We start from the raw sequence: 17,653 nt of genomic DNA, 5'->3' as shown, positions 1-17,653 counted from the left end.
AAAATTTTCAAACCATATTCAACACCAACAACACAACACAACGACTTACTCACTAATTCCTCACAATGGGAATTAGCTACAGCCCCACAGGCTATGCCATGCATTCACTATGCAATGAGACTCCATGAAATGCGGTACCGACTCTTCTTGAACATATAGTTCAAGCTCACCGATCCCTCCGGATACGGCTACTAAGCTCACTAGTCCCACTCATTGAGATCTAATGACTCACTCACTAATTCCTCACAATGGAAATTAGCTACAGCCCCGAAGGCTAGACTATGCAAGCTAATCATCTAGCATGCAAACATCAACAACAAACCCACAATGGTTCACTCACTAATTCCTCACCATGGGAATTAGCTACAGCCCCAAAGGCTATGCTATACACGCTAATCATCTAGCAATGCAGCATCAACAACAATTCACAACGGACATAAGCTCACACTCTAAGCCATACAACAGTCCATTCACAACACAGGCAATATATATACATTCACATCATTAGGCATGCCATCATACATCAATCAACACATCATTATCATGTAAGTCAATTAAACACCGTATTAGCACTCTCTACTAATACCTATACGGCTCACAACAGCGGAATACAATCCCTATTACATCACGTGCCAACATAGGCCAGCTCTCAATTATGTACACAACATTAACATATCCATTTTTCCACTCTGCAACATACGATATCCAGTTTCGATGATGACAAAAGACCATCATGCACGTCTACGAACAAAGAATGAAGGCTTTTCGTCGACCATAGGGGTCAGCTCAAAGCTCGCTGGTCGGCGCAAAGGCTCTGCTCAACTGGAGGGAGTCAGCGCAAAACTCCTTGCGTCGACGCATAGGGTCGACGCTTAAGTCACGGGTCGGCGCAAAAATGCCTTGCGTCGACGCATGCGGTCGGCGCGTGCCCCACGGGTCAGCGCACGCCGACTCTATGGTCGACCGTTCGCGCGCAGACTCAGATTTTTCTGAGTTATTCCAAGTTCCGTCAGCTTAATGCATATCAGGTTTTCCGGCCGCTCCCGCATCTAAAACCCTTTCTACAAAACCCCAATTTATCTCATAAATTGGTAGTGCCGATTCAAGTTTTTAATTGGGATCCGTGCCATAGTCTAACATTTACGACTCGCACAACCATCGATTCAATTTACAGTTTTTAACACAGTTTATCCAACATCAATTTCAGCATATACAGTCCCAAATTAGGGTTAAATCAACGGTTTATCACTACCCATTACATATTATCCCATAATTCCCATTAATCGACGATAAACCCCCCTTACCTGAGATAATCCGGCAATTCTTTGAGTTCAAGCTCTTCCTCTTCTCCAACTTTCTTCCTCTTGCTCTGCCTCTGCCCTTTTCCTCTTCTCTGCAGTTTCTCTGTTTTCACGTGAAAACACTCCTTTACTAAATGGGATTCTCTTTCCTCATTTCACACTTATATATTTTCCAATAATAATTATTATTCCAAAATAATTAAAATAATCCAATAATAATAATCTAATTATTTTAATTAAATTAATAATATACTATTAATTCAATTTACATAATTATTTTATTTTATTGGGGTGTTACAACTCTCCCCCACTAAAAGAGTTTTCGTCCTCGAAAACATACCTCAAGCGAACAACTCAGGATAAGACTCCTTCATCTGACTCTCAAGTTCCCAAGTCACATTGCCACCTGCTGGTCCTCCCCAAGCTACCTTCACTAAGGCAATCTCTTTACCCCGCAACTGCTTCAACTCTCGATCCTCGATCCTCATAGGTGATGTTTCAACAGTCAGGTTATCTCTCACCTGTACATCATCTACTTGGATCACATGCGACGGATCATGAATGTATCTCCTCAACTGAGACACATGAAAAACCTCATGCAAATTCGCGAGTGACGGCGGTAAAGCGATACGATAGGCTACCTCTCCCATCCTTTCCAAAATCTGATACGGACCAATAAATCGAGGTGTCAACTTCTTCGACTTCAAAGCTCGACCAACACCAGTTATCGGAGTGACACGAAGAAACACATGGTCTCCCTCTTGGAACTCAAGTGACTTCCTCCTCTTGTCATGATAACTCTTCTGACGACTCTGAGCAATTCTTATCTTCTCCTGAATCATTTTAATCTTTTCCGTAGTTTGTTGAACAATCTCCGGTCCAACCACAGCACTCTCACCGGACTCATACCAACATAAAGGCGTCCGACATCTCCTACCATACAAAGCTTCAAACGGTGCCATACCAATGCTCGAATGAAAACTATTGTTGTAGGTAAACTCAATCAAAGGTAAATAACAATCCCAAGCACCTCCTTTTTCCAAAACACAAGCTCTCAAAAGATCCTCCAATGACTGAATCGTCCTCTCAGTCTGACCATCAGTCTGCGGATGATATGCAGAACTCAATCTCAGCTTAGTTCCCAAAGCCTTCTGCAAACCTTCCCAGAACTTCGATGTAAATCTAGGATCTCTGTCCGAAACAATACTAGACGGAATACCATGCAAGCTTATAATCTTCTCAATATACAACTCAGCTAGCCTCTCTAACGGATAATCCATTCTGATCGGAATGAAATGAGCCGACTTCGTCAATCTATCAACAATCACCCAAATAGCTTCAAAATTCTTACTTGTCCTCGGCAAACCAGAAACAAAATCCATACTGATACTATCCCACTTCCACTCTGGAATAGCCAACGGTTGCATTAGCCCAGACGGCTTCTGATGCTCAATCTTCGACTTCTGACAAGTCAAACAGGAATACACAAAACTTGCAATTTCTCTTTTCATTCCCGGCCACCAAAATAACCTTTTCAAATCATGATACATCTTCGTAGCTCCAGGATGAATACTCAACCCACTACGATGTCCTTCCTCAAGAATACTCTTCTTAAGTTCGGTAACATCTGGAACACACACCCGATCACCAAATCTCAAAACACCATTCTCATCAACTCTGAATTCACCACCTTGCCCTTGATTCACTAGAGTCAACTTGTCAACCAAAAGCATATCGGATTTCTGACCCTCTCTGATCTCATCCAGAATACCACTCGTTAACTTCAACATTCCCAATTTAACACTATTGTGAGTACTCTCACATACCAAACTCAAGTCTCTAAACTGCTCAATTAAATCCAATTCCTTAACCATTAACATAGACATATGTAATGATTTCCGACTCAATGCATCAGCTACTACATTTGCTTTACCCGGATGGTAATTCAAACCAAAGTCATAATCCTTCAAAATTCTAACCATCTTCTCTGTCTCATATTCAGCTCTTTCTGATCAAACAAATACTTTAAACTCTTATGGTCACTGAAAACTTCAAATCTCGACCCATACAAATAATGCCTCCATAACTTCAGAACAAATACCACAGCTGCCAACTCTAAATCATGCGTCGGATAGTTCCTCTCATGAATCCTCAGTTGTCTCGAAGCATAAGCTATAACCTGCTTATTCTGCATCAACACACCACCTAAACCCAACAATGAAGCGTCACAATAAACCTCAAATAGTTCCGACGAACTCGGTAATATCAGAATAGGAGCAGTAGTTAACCTTCTCTTTAACTCTTGGAAACCTTCTTCACATTTTGAGTCCCAAACAAATGCTTGCCCCTTTCTAGTTAACATCGTCAACGGTAACGCCAACTTAGAGAATCCCTCAATGAATTTCCTATAATAACCAGCCAAACCAAGAAAACTTCGAATCTCAGCAACAGACTTCGGAGCTTCCCACTTAGATACCGCTTCTATCTTAGAAGGATCAACAGCAACACCACCTCTTGAAATCACATGACCAAGAAAACTAACCTCTTCTAACCAAAATTCACACTTAGACAGTTTAGCAAATAACTTCTTTTCTCGTAGAACTTCTAAAACCACTCTCAAATGCTCAGCATGCTCTTCTTCAGATTTCGAATACACCAAAATGTCATCAATAAATACCACAACAAACTTATCTAGGTACGGATGGAAAATCCTATTCATATACTCCATGAATACTCCAGGCGCATTAGTCACACCAAAAGGCATTACAGAATACTCATAATGTCCATACCTTGTTCTGAAAGCAGTCTTCTGAATGTCCTCAGTTTTCACGCGTATCTGATGATACCCAGATCTCAAATCTATCTTGCTGAACACACTCGCACCAACTAACTGATCCATCAAATCATCAATCCTCGGCAAAGGATACCGATTCTTGATCGTCACTTTATTCAGTTGCCTGTAGTCCACACACAACCTCATAGTACCTTCTTTCTTCTTAACCAATAACACTGGTGCACCCCACGGCGACACACTCGGACGAATGAATTTCTTATCCAACAGATCTTCCAGCTGACTCTTCAATTCAGCTAACTCAACAGCAGACATACGATACGGAGCCATCGATATCGGTCTAGTACCAGGTACCAAATCAATCGAGAACTCAACTTCACGCTCTGGCGGCAATTCATTCACCTCTTCCGGGAATACATCAGGAAAATCACACACCACAGCTAGATCGCCAGTCACCAGTTTATCTTTAGCCTCCAAAGTCGCTAACAGCATAAACAACTCTGCCCCATCTGCTACTTCCTCACTCACCTGCCTCGCTGATAGAAACAAACTCTTTCCTTCTTCAATCTCAGGAAATATCACAGTCTTATCAAAACAGTTGATAGAAACTCGGTTAAACACCAACCAGTTCATACCCAAGATAACATCAATCTGCACTAGTGGAAGACACACAAGATCTATCCCAAAATTTCTACCAAAAATACTCAAAGGGCAACTTAAACAAACTGAAGTAGTAGTCACTGAACCCTTCGCAGGAGTATCAATCACCATACTACCATACATCTCAGATATCTCTAATTTAAGTTTCACAGCACAATCCAAAGATATAAAGGAATGAGTAGCACCGGTGTCAATAATATCTACAAGAGGAAAGCCATTAATATAACACGTACCTCTGATCAAACGATCATCTGCAGAAGTCTCAGAACCCGATAAAGCAAAGACCTTGCCTCCTGACTGATTCTCTTTCTTCGGCTTAGGACACTGTGGACTGATATGACCCAACTCTCCACAGTTGAAACAGGTTACAGTCTTCAACCGACACTCTGCAGCCAAATGACCACCTTTACCACACTTGAAACACTTCATCTCAGCACTGGTACACTCATGGACACGATGTCCAGCCCGACCACATCTGTAACACTTAACAGGAGCACTAGAGTCTCCCCCACTAGGCCTCTTCATCCCACTCTGTCTCTGAAAACCTTTGCCAGCTGCATACGGTTTTCCACGGTCATTCTGACTCTTGCCTTTCCTATCAACCCTTTGCTGATAGCTCTCTGCTCTGGCTTTGGAATCCTGTTCAAAAATCCTGCAACAGTCAACCAAGTCAGAAAACACTCTGATCCGCTGATATCCAATAGCCTGTTTGATCTCGGGACGCAGCCCGTTCTCAAACTTCACACACTTAGAAAATTCTCCAGCAGCCTCACTATAGGGAGTATAATACTTTGACAGCTCGGTGAACTTAGCAGCATACTCAGTAACAGACTTGTTACCCTGCTTCAATTCCAAAAACTCTATCTCCTTCTTTCCTCTAACATCCTCTGGAAAATACTTCCTCAGGAATCTCTCTCTGAACACAGCCCAAGAAATCTCAGCATTACCAGCAGTTTCTAACTCCGTGCGGGTAGCAACCCACCAATCATCAGCTTCCTCTGACAACATATGCGTACCGAACCTGACCTTCTGGTTATCAGCACACTCAGTTACTCTGAAGATCCTCTCTATCTCCTTCAACCACTTCTGAGCGCCATCTGGATCGTATGCTCCCTTGAACATTGGAGGATTGTTCTTCTGGAATTCACTCAACTGACGAGCAGCTCCCATTCCCATAACATTTGGATTCCCTCCAAGTACTCCAGCTAGCATACCCAGAGCCTCAGCAATCGCAGCATCATCTCTACCTCTTCCAGCCATCTCTATTCTGAAACCCAAACAAACTAAAATAATAAGTACTGATAGTGTTACTCAACACCTATCCCGTACAGGGGAAACAGAATAATTACGACTCGACACGACCGACTATGCTCTGATACCACTAATGTAACACCCTTCTAAATACCCCAAAATTTTATAATTTAAAATAACAATATATTCATCAGAGTAATTATGCCCCGAAGGGTGTCACACAATCATTTCACCACAGTTATCAAAATGTCCTGTCATGCTCATTCATTAAATCAAAATAAGGTTCTTTTGCATAATTCGCAGCGGAATAAAATCCAACATCAATGTAAAGCATGTAACACGATACATGTAAATCATTCAACAACCAATATCAAATTAATTAAAACATCCCCTCCCGATGTTACATCTATCAGAGCATGACCCGCTAAAGACGACACTAGACTCCATAGCACTAGCTTCTATTCAATTCACTGCTCGTTACCTGAAAAATAGTGTAAGGGTGAGTTCCTCAATCAATATAATAGTCATTATACAACATTATGTAATGTTAAGTAAATAACGCAACAATTCACCCTAACCAGACTACACACTCACTAACGGCAGTATTACTCCAACATCATACTCAACAATAATACATATATCATATGTAAAATTTTCAAACCATATTCAACACCAACAACACAACACAACGACTTACTCACTAATTCCTCACAATGGGAATTAGCTACAGCCCCACAGGCTATGCCATGCATTCACTATGCAATGAGACTCCATGAAATGCGGTACCGACTCTTCTTGAACATATAGTTCAAGCTCACCGATCCCTCCGGATACGGCTACTAAGCTCACTAGTCCCACTCATTGAGATCTAATGACTCACTCACTAATTCCTCACAATGGAAATTAGCTACAGCCCCGAAGGCTAGACTATGCAAGCTAATCATCTAGCATGCAAACATCAACAACAAACCCACAATGGTTCACTCACTAATTCCTCACCATGGGAATTAGCTACAGCCCCAAAGGCTATGCTATACACGCTAATCATCTAGCAATGCAGCATCAACAACAATTCACAACGGACATAAGCTCACACTCTAAGCCATACAACAGTCCATTCACAACACAGGCAATATATACATTCACATCATTAGGCATGCCATCATACATCAATCAACACATCATTATCATGTAAGTCAATTAAACACCGTATTAGCACTCTCTACTAATACCTATACGGCTCACAACAGCGGAATACAATCCCTATTACATCACGTGCCAACATAGGCCAGCTCTCAATTATGTACACAACATTAACATATCCATTTTTCCACTCTGCAACATACGATATCCAGTTTCGATGATGACAAAAGACCATCATGCACGTCTACGAACAAAGAATGAAGGCTTTTCGTCGACCATAGGGGTCAGCTCAAAGCTCGCTGGTCGGCGCAAAGGCTCTGCTCAACTGGAGGGAGTCAGCGCAAAACTCCTTGCGTCGACGCATAGGGTCGACGCTTAAGTCACGGGTCGGCGCAAAAATGCCTTGCGTCGACGCATGCGGTCGGCGCGTGCCCCACGGGTCAGCGCACGCCGACTCTATGGTCGACCGTTCGCGCGCAGACTCAGATTTTTCTGAGTTATTCCAAGTTCCGTCAGCTTAATGCATATCAGTTTTCCGGCCGCTCCCGCATCTAAAACCCTTTCTACAAAACCCCAATTTATCTCATAAATGGTAGTGCCGATTCAAGTTTTTAATTGGGATCCGTGCCATAGTCTAACATTTACGACTCGCACAACCATCGATTCAATTTACAGTTTTTAACACAGTTTATCCAACATCAATTTCAGCATATACAGTCCCAAATTAGGGTTAAATCAACGGTTTATCACTACCCATTACATATTATCCCATAATTCCCATTAATCGACGATAAACCCCCCTTACCTGAGATAATCCGGCAATTCTTTGAGTTCAAGCTCTTCCTCTTCTCCAACTTTCTTCCTCTTGCTCTGCCTCTGCCCTTTTCCTCTTCTCTGCAGTTTCTCTGTTTTCACGTGAAAACACTCCTTTACTAAATGGGATTCTCTTTCCTCATTTCACACTTATATATTTTCCAATAATAATTATTATTCCAAAATAATTAAAATAATCCAATAATAATAATCTAATTATTTTAATTAAATTAATAATATACTATTAATTCAATTTACATAATTATTTTATTTTATTGGGAACTAGGAACACTCATAGACTCGGGTTCAATAGTTGGACAAGGATTATATGCTTTAGGAAGACTATGATTAGTGGTAAGAAACTTATACTCAGACTCTGGGTTATTTATGTTCTCCTCCTGAGATTGGGGACGAGTGAAGTATGACACATTTTCATGAAAGGTAAAATATTTAGAGACAAAAAGTTTATGATTAAGAGAATGACAACATTTGCACCTTCTTTTATTAAGTGCATAACCCAAAAAGATACACCTGACAACACGAGGATCCAATTTGTTGTAGTTTTATTTATGAACATGGACAAACATAACACAACCAAATGCATAAGACTCAGGGTTCTGTAATATGGGAACATAGATAAAACGCGAGAGCATAAATTGACAATACTAACATTACCTAAGACTCGAGATGAAACCTGATTAATTAGATTGGAAGCAGTAAAAATCACCTCATCCCAATAAGAGTTGGTAAGAATAATTTGAAATAAGGGAGATCCGTCAACTTCAAGTAAATGGTGATTTTTTCTTTCTGCAAGACCATTTTGTTGAGGGGTGTCGATACATGTGAATTCATGGACAATGTCATGTTTACATGTGAAGTTGAAAAATGCATTATTGACATATTATTTACCCTTGTCAAATCAAATTATTTTTATACTTTGTACCATATGATAATTGACAAATAATTGTGTTACTTCTGATTTAGTATTCATCAAGAAGATTCAAATGACTCGAGTACAATTATTAATAAACGAGACAAATTATTTTACACTAAAGATATTAGAGGTATGGATAGACTTTTAAACATCAAAATAAATCATATAAAATAAATGAGACATGATTGTGTTTTTCTAACTAACCAACATCAGACTTAAAATGCTCATCATAATGTAGTAAGAACAAAGAAAATAAAGAAGAAGTGAGAAAAGAAAGAAATAAAAAATCATTCATGATGACTTTTAATGATGATGATAGAAATAAAGAAAAAGAAAGAAGTGAGAAAAAGAATAAATAAAAAGTCATACATGATGACTATGACTTTTAAAGATGATGATGGAATAAAGAAGTAGCTAGAAAAAGAAGAATAAAAAAAGAATTAATATTTTCTATTAGATTTAATAGTCTTTTAATATCTAACTATTTCTTTTTTTTAGCCGTAGAAGAGACTAATTTATTAATAAATTCTAACATTAAAACAACAATAAATTATGAAATCAAAATGTAATAAATAAATTAAAAGATTAAAAATTTAATTCAACAAAATAAAATAATTAAATTGTCTCGGTGCATTCTCTATATTCTCTATTGCGTGTTTAATTATTTTCGGACTTAGAAAAATATATTGAAAAAAGAAACATTAATTTTTGGTTTGTGGAAGATGTCAAAATCTTTTTTTTTTAATATGTCAAAGTTTTTTGTATGATAAATACTCCCATACACTAAATTTAATTAATACCGACATTTTCATTTACTTAATATTATATTATTTTTTATTAATTTTTTTGGATTAATGGATTGTAGATCGGATATCAATAAAAAAAACTGTTAGTACTATTTAATTGTAAAAAAAATTATTAATATGTTATTAAAATAATTTTGCTAAAACAAAAAGTGACAAAAACATACGTGGCAATGCATGATTGGTACTTTGTCACGTTGAAAAACTCACTAACATCATTTTCATATTTTCTTCTATTCTTTGAACTTTCAAAACTTTATTGCTACTAAGAATCTTAGTCTAAGATTTATAAATATAGTAATTTTAATTTATCTACCACACAAGTCAAAGTCTCAAAGCCAAAAAAATGAGATGGAAAATTCTTCTACAACGCTTGGAAAAAACAGGTGTGGATAGAAATTGGGAAAGCAAGAAAAAAAAACAAAGACAATTTCCAATTTGAACTCTTCTTGAAAATGGAATGATATAAATCCTTCCATGTTGTTCTCAAATCAGTGTTAGTTTCTCTTGCTCCAAAGGGGTTTTCAATATTTTCATGGCTGTTATGTCTCTTTAAGTCTTTTTCAGGTATTTGTTGACTTTGGAGTCTTCCCTTTGTTTGGTTTCTCTGAATATGCCAATAGGGTCTTCCAATTTGCAGATATTTTCCATTTTAATTAAAAAAAGAAGCTTTTTTTATGTCTCATTTTCATGCTTCTTTTGTGTTTGATATATTGCTGCAATGAATCTGATGAAGTGTTTCTGTTTTTTGTTTTCTTTATATATTGTTATCAGATTTAGTCGCCTGTGTTTGAATTGAAGTGGTTGTGTGTGGAAGCATTATGTGGTAGCATTTGTTAGTGTTATTTGTTTCATGGGAAGAAAAGGGTTGTTGTTTCATTTATTACTGAACTGCATTGTAAGATGATGGTTGTAGATTTGCTTACTTCTGGTCCTACCACAACTGCTATTTCTCAAATCATAGATACCATTGGTGAGTTTCTGTTTTATGCTAGTGATGTGCTTGTGAATAAGGATAGTTTTAAGGAACTTGGTGCTTATTTGGAAAGAATCATGCCGGTTTTGAAAGAATTGAGGAAAGAAAAAGTGAGTGATTCCGAGGCGTTCAACCGTGCTATTGATGTTATGAATCGCGAAACGAAGGGTGCGAAGTTACTTGCTCTAGAATGTGGCAAGAAGAGCAAGTTTTATCTGTTGATGAATTGCAGGTCCATTGTAAAGCGGTTAGAGAATCACACAAAGGAGATAAGCAAGGCGCTCGGTCTTCTTCCTTTAGCTGCATCGGGTCTTTCGGCTGGAATATTGGAAGAAATTGAAAAGATTTGTGATAATATGGAGAGAGCTGGGTTTAAGGCTGCGGTAGCGGATGAAGAGATTTTAGAGAAAATCGAGTCAGGGATAAGGGAAAACAATGTCGGTCGTTCTTATGCAAATAATTTAATAACTCTCATTGCTGAGGCTGTTGGAATTACAAATGAGAGGTCGACAATGAAGGTTGAACTTGAAGAGTTTAAGAAAGAAATCGAAAATGCCCGTGTTGATAAGAAGAAGGCCGAAGCTATGCAAATGGATCAGATCATTGCTTTGTTGGAAAGAGCTGATGCAGCTTCATCACCGTGCGAAAGGAAACTGAAATACTTTGCGAAACGCCAATCTTTAGGAACTCGGATCTTAGAGCCTTTACAGTCATTTTACTGTCCTATCACACATGATGTTATGATGGAACCTGTTGAAACTTCATCAGATCAAACATTTGAGAGAAGTGCAATAGAAAAATGGTTCGGAGAAGGAAACAAGCTGTGTCCTTTGACATTGATTCCTTTAGATACATCGGTTTTGAGACCTAACAAAACTTTGAAACAATCCATAGAAGAATGGAAAGATAGAAATACAATGATTACAATTGCTACTTTGAAAGAAAAAATACACCAGTTTGGAGATGATGATGAAGTAATGGAATGTCTAAAAACTGTTCAAGATTTGTGTGAGCAGAGAGAGCAACACAGGGAGTGGTTGATGCTTGAAGACTACATACTAGTTCTTATCCAAATTCTCGGTTCGAAAAACCGCGATATAAGGAATCGTGCTTTTGTCATCCTTTGCATTCTAGCAAATGATAATGACGAAGCTAAGGTACTTAAATGAAAATACTATCCATTTTCTATTTTAATACTAGTTTACACATTCGAGGACTAAACTTTCTTTTCTACAGGAAAGAATTGTAACGGTTGATGATGCAGTTGAATCGATCGTCCATTCTCTTGGACGACGTTCAGAAGAAAGAAAATTAGCAGTAGCATTACTGCTTGAATTATCCAGAAATGACAGGGCGCGGGAACACATTGGAAAAGTTCAAGGTTGCATACTGCTATTGGTGACTATGTCTAACGGAGATGATGACCAAGCTGCTAGAGATGCAACTGAGCTGTTGTATAATCTTTCGTACTCTGATCAGAATGTTATACTGATGGCAAAGGCAAATTATTTCACGCATTTACTGCAGCGTCTCTCCACAGGTTTGTTTAATCTTTAATCTACATTAGTCAATTTGATGTATTAGTGCTCCATTGCTAGTTCTTTTACTCCTCTTTTTCTTATAAAAGACTTGTATGGAAACCTAAAAGAGCATAGATACAAATATCAGAAATGATTTTTTACACATATTTCGGCAACAATTTAGATGGTTAACTTAGATTGTTAAAATTTGGTTAACTTAGATTGTTAAGGAAGTTTAAATATGTGGTTAATTATTTTCATTTTCTAGTTAATGAATATTATAACAAGTTGTTGCAACTCATTAACCATCTAAACTATTGTCGAAATTTATCATCAAGTTTGTGCATCAAAATAACATAGTTCTACAAATATATCTTATGCAACTTCTAGTACAATACACCTGTGTTATAATTTTATTACTAAGATTCAAAGAACCACATAAATTTCGGTTAAGAACACTACTCCCCATAACCTGAATGATTGTATGAAAACAGGCCTTTACCATAACCTGTTTCTATATCATTATCTATGCAGGGCCAGATGATGTAAAGATGATTATGGCCAGAACTTTAGCAGAAATGGAGTTAACTGACCATAATAAAGAGTCTTTATTTGATGGTGGTGTATTGGCTCCTCTTCTTCACCTATTCTTACATTATGATCTTCAGATGAAAAAGGTGGCTACTAAAGCTCTTAGGAATATATCAAGTTTAAAGAGAAATGGACTAGAAATGATTCGACAAGGTGCCGCGCGACCGTTGCTTGACCTCCTTTTCCATCATAGCATACAAACATCAAGTTTATGGGAAGATGTAGCAGGCATAATCATGCAACTTGCTGCCTCAGCTACCTCTCAAGATGCCCAAACACTAGTTTTATTACTAGATTCTGATGATGATGTTTTTAACCTTTTTCCTTTAGTCAGGGTGACACAACCTGGTGTGCAACAAAACATTATTCTGACCTTTTATGTCTTGTGCCAGTCACCTTCATCTTCATATATCAAGACCAAGCTAAATCAGGTATGAATCCTACTGACCATAAGTATAAATAGCTTTCAAGTGAATTAGCAAACTCGTCCTTAAACATCTGTCAAAATAGACTTTCATTTTTTTGGAATAGGTACGTTCTCAAAATTATATAAAATGTCATTCAAAACAGCTCATCTGTTAAATTCTGTTGTTAGATGCTATGACGTGGCGTGTTAACTAGACATGTCATATTGCACATTGATCTCGCATCAATGTCAAACAGCTAGGGGACTAATTACTTATAAAATTTAGGTCATCTTTGGGACAAATTTGTCAGTAATTTGTAATTATGCAGGTACTAGTTACTGGTAAATTAGTCTTTAAGAGACCTAAATTTTATATTTCATTAACGTTTCATGTTATAGTCCCAACAAAATATTAACAGATGGACTATTTTTATTGAAACCTTACAATGCCTGGCTTTTAAATCCATTTTCTACTATTTTATCGTTCATGCACTTATCCTTTCCAAATGTTTAAACTATTTTGATGATTTTGTTTATGTCAATATAATATAACTAAATGAGTACTTATGCATGAACAGTGCTCGGCTATACCAGAATTGGTTAGACTGTGTGAGAATGAGAATACAAACCTAAGAGCAAGTGCTGTAAAATTGTTTTCATGCTTGGTAGAGAGCTGTGATGAAGCCATCATACTAGAGAATGTTGATAAAAAGTGCATCAATACTTTACTTCGGATCCTAGAATCTTCATCTGATAAAGAGGAAATACTTTCTGCCATGGGAATAATATGCCATCTGCCAGAAATTGATCAAATAACTCAATGGATTCTGGATGCTGGTATACTTCCAATCATTTATAAGTATGTTCACAACGGTAGAGACAGTGATCTTCAAAGGAGTAACTTAGTAGAGGAAGCAATTGGTGCCTTACATCGGTTTACAGTTCCAACTAACTTGGAGTGGCAAAAGGTTGCAGCTGAAACTGGTATTATAACTGTTTTAGTGCAGTTGCTTGGGAGTGGAACAACCTTGACAAAACAACGTGCGGCACTATGTCTCGCTGAATTTTCTAAAAGCACGGTTAGGCTCGGCAAACCTATTCTGAACCGAAAAGGACTACTGTGTTGCTTCTCAGCTCCAAATGAAATTGGCTGCAGAGTTCATGGAGGAATATGCACTGTCAAGTCATCATTTTGCCTGTTGGCAGCTGAAGCAATTGGACCACTCACGAGGAATCTTGGAGAATCTGATTATGGAGTTTGTGGAGCTTCTTTGGACGCTTTATTAACATTAATTGAAGGTGAAAAACTAGAGAGTGGTAGTAAAGTGCTTGCTAAAGCAAATGCAATACCCTTGATAATAAAATTTCTCAGTTCTTCCTCTCCTGAGCTGCAAGAAAAGTCTCTAAATGTTTTGGAAAGGATTTTTCAGCTAGTAGAGTTCAAACAGTTGTATGGATCTTCAGCTCAAATGCCTCTAGTTGACTTAACACAGAGGAGTAATGGTAGAGTTAGATCCATGTCAGCTAGAGTATTGGCACATTTGAATGTTCTTCATGATCAATCTTCATACTTTTGAGAGAAAAAAAAAAGGTTTGTTCATGTTTAGTTTACTTTGCAGCTAAGCTAACAACGGGGAATAATCTTCTTTTGGTGTTTTAACTCTTCATAACACCAGTGATTGCAAACCGCATATTTGGACAGGAAATGAGTGAGTAGGCAAATTAGTCCTCGAAATTGTAAGCATCGGTCAAAATAGTCCTTCAGTTTTCCGAACTGAGAACTACATCTCTGACGTTGTAAAATGTCATTCAAAATGGTCCCTCTGTTATGTACATTGTCGTTGACGTCATTCCCACATCAATGTCAGTTTAACACCAACTCGAAAAACCTAACATGATGTTTCTCAATCTTGTGATCAAAATGTTTTGAAACTCTGCATTTGGCTAGCTGTCATGGAGAATCACTTAAGCTTAGCTCTTGTTTGGGCTGTTGTTGGTGTGTATATACAAAGGCAAGAGCTCCATTGGACATGAAGGAATTGATTTATTTGAGGCCTATATTAAACGCCTCAAGTTACTTGTACATTTGAAGATTGATTGTATTGTATTGCTTAATAAAAGCCATTTTTTTTTATCAATTGTATTATTTGCTATTTGAATTCATTGTGATTCTTCTTACATAGTGATAAAGATAGCCAGATATTTTATTAAAAGATAGCCTAATTAAATTAAGATCACAATCTACTTCCATTGTAACTAACCAAGAACACAACCTACATTAGTGTGTGAAAATAAAGTTCAGGAATAAAAGTACAAATATAATAAAACACATGTAAAAAATCATAATATTAATTTTATATTTCTCAAAATGTGAAAACAAGTATGTAAATAATGTGGATGTAAACAATACATTTATTTTAATCATTGTGTTTCTCTTCTTAAGCTTAGATGAGTTGGATTTTAGAAACATTTCAATAACACATAGTAAAAAAAAACATTATGATGAACCAAGTGAAGCAAATTCATGGTTACACATTAAGAAAAGGCATAGACAACACCAAAATCCTCATTGAAAAGCTACTTGAAATCCCAAACCTAAACTATGCTCAACTAGTTTTGCACCATTCCCAAAAACCAACCGTTTTTCTCTACAACAAACTCATTCAAGCTCACTCCTTTAAACACCAACACCAATGTTTTTCCCTTTACTCCCAAATGCTCCTTCATGGTCACTCACCAAATCAATACACTTTCAACTTCCTTTTCTCTGCATGTACCTCCATTGGTTCTCTTTCCCTTGGCCAAATGATGCATACCCAGTTCATCAAATCAGGTTTTCAACCTGATGTGTTTGCTTCCACTGCTTTGCTTGATATGTATGCTAAATTGGGTGGTTTGAAGCTTGCACGTAATGTGTTTGATGAAATGCTTGTGAGGGAGTTACCCACTTGGAATGCTATGATGGCTGGGCATTCGAGGGATGGTGATATGGAAAGTGCGTTGGAGTTGTTTTGGTCGATGCCTTCTAGGAATGTGGTGTCGTGGACCACTATGGTGTCGGGTTACTCACAGAATAAACAGTATGAAAAAGCTTTGGGGTTGTTTCTGAGGATGGAAAGGGAGAAGAATATAATTCCTAATGAAGTGACCTTGGCAAGCGTTTTGCCGGCTTGCTCGAATCTTGGGGCACTTGAAATTGGGCAGAGGGTTGAAGCGTATGCGAGGAAAAATGGGTTTTTTAAGAATTTGTTTGTAAGTAATGCTGTATTGGAGATGTATGCGAAGTGTGGGAAGATTGATGTTGCTTGGAAGGTGTTTGATGAGATAGGTGGATTCAGAAACTTGTGCTCTTGGAATTCAATGATCATGGGTTTGGCTGTCCATGGAGAATGTCACAAGGCCATTGAGCTTTATGATCAAATGCTGGTAAGAAACCTACTTGCTTGACCTGTTGTTAAATTCCTTCACATATGTCATGATAGACCCTTTTCAGAAATGATTCTAAACCTTGAGAAGTTATTTTTTTTATAAGCAAATGTTAGTATATTAGTAGTTATATTAGTATTTTCTACTTTATCCTGGTTTGAACCGGCTCTTTAACTCTTGGTTCAGACCAGCTGAGGTACCTAACTTGCCACGTTAAGAAGTTGTAGATGATACTAACATTTGTGTTTTTTTTGTGTCATTTATGGTTTCAGAGAGAAGGAACTTTTCCCGATGACGTGACATTCGTGGGGCTTCTCTTGGCATGCACGCATGGAGGCATGGTTGAAAAGGGCAAGCATATATTCCAGTCAATGACAAGAGACTTCAATATTGTTCCCAAAGTAGAACATTATGGCTGCATAGTTGATCTCCTAGGCCGTGCAGGGCGATTAACGGAAGCTTATGAGGTCATACAGACTATGCCAATGAAGCCAGACTCGGTAATATGGGGTGCTTTGTTGGGGGCTTGCAGTTTCCATGGTAATGTTGAACTGGCTGAAATAGCAGCCGAGTCTTTATTTGTACTTGAGCCTGGGAATCCGGGAAATTACGTCATTCTTTCGAACATTTATGCATCAGCTGGCCAATGGGATGGAGTTGCAAAGCTCAGGAAGGTGATGAAGGGAAGCAAGATTACAAAGACAGCTGGACATAGCTTCATCGAAGAGGGAGGTCAACTGCATAAGTTCATTGTGGAGGATAGATCCCATTCAGAAAGTAGCGAAATTTTTGCTTTGCTAAATGGAGTTTATGAAATGATAAAGTTTAAGAGAAATGAACATGAATGCCATTTTGATTTTGATTTGATCAAACATTCATAGAGAGTAGGATTCATGGAAGATACACCAAAATGCAACCATGAAATTTTCCATCAACCCCATTTTTGTCAAACAAAAGAGTTGGCTAAATCAGTTTATACAATCCATTATTTTGCAGTCACAGATTATAAAGAGTCATGAATTTTATTCTTGAAAAAAG

At 37.8% G+C, this 17,653-nt stretch overlaps 2 protein-coding genes across 2 annotated transcripts; both read left to right on the top strand.

Moving 5' to 3' along the window:
* Positions 1 to 9,998: 9,998 nt before the first annotated feature.
* Positions 9,999 to 15,421, top strand: LOC127076110 (U-box domain-containing protein 44). Its single transcript, XM_051017678.1, has 5 exons — positions 9,999 to 10,263; positions 10,471 to 11,829; positions 11,909 to 12,212; positions 12,727 to 13,214; positions 13,768 to 15,421. Exons 2-5 carry the CDS (start codon positions 10,600 to 10,602, stop codon positions 14,764 to 14,766), a joined length of 3,021 nt encoding a protein of 1,006 aa, XP_050873635.1. The 5' UTR covers positions 9,999 to 10,263; positions 10,471 to 10,599; the 3' UTR covers positions 14,767 to 15,421.
* Positions 15,422 to 15,558: 137 nt separating this feature from the next.
* Positions 15,559 to 17,550, top strand: LOC127076111 (pentatricopeptide repeat-containing protein At5g08510). Its single transcript, XM_051017680.1, has 2 exons — positions 15,559 to 16,615; positions 16,888 to 17,550. The coding sequence occupies exons 1-2, from the start codon at positions 15,689 to 15,691 to the stop codon at positions 17,494 to 17,496; spliced, it is 1,536 nt and encodes a 511-aa protein (XP_050873637.1). The 5' UTR covers positions 15,559 to 15,688; the 3' UTR covers positions 17,497 to 17,550.
* Positions 17,551 to 17,653: the final 103 nt, after the last annotated feature.

Source organism: Lathyrus oleraceus, chromosome 4 (assembly GCF_024323335.1).
Source record: "Lathyrus oleraceus cultivar Zhongwan6 chromosome 4, CAAS_Psat_ZW6_1.0, whole genome shotgun sequence".
Taxonomy (NCBI): Eukaryota; Viridiplantae; Streptophyta; class Magnoliopsida; order Fabales; family Fabaceae; genus Lathyrus; species Lathyrus oleraceus.
The sequence above is the reverse complement of the archived record's forward strand: the minus strand, read 5'-3'. Positions and strand labels throughout refer to the sequence as shown.

What these genes read in the sequence shown, in the direction of transcription:
- LOC127076110 (XM_051017678.1), top strand. Translation starts at nt 10,600, where the DNA reads ATGATGGTTGTAGATTTGCTTACTTCTGGTCCTACCACAACTGCTATT. An exon ending in ATGATAATGACGAAGCTAAG is followed by an intron (nt 11,830 to 11,908) that starts GTACTTAAATGA and finishes TCTTTTCTACAG; the next exon opens with GAAAGAATTGTAACGGTTGA. An exon ending in ACTGCAGCGTCTCTCCACAG is followed by an intron (nt 12,213 to 12,726) that starts GTTTGTTTAATC and finishes TTATCTATGCAG; the next exon opens with GGCCAGATGATGTAAAGATG.
- LOC127076111 (XM_051017680.1), top strand. Translation starts at nt 15,689, where the DNA reads ATGATGAACCAAGTGAAGCAAATTCATGGTTACACATTAAGAAAAGGC. An exon ending in AGCTTTATGATCAAATGCTG is followed by an intron (nt 16,616 to 16,887) that starts GTAAGAAACCTA and finishes TTATGGTTTCAG; the next exon opens with AGAGAAGGAACTTTTCCCGA.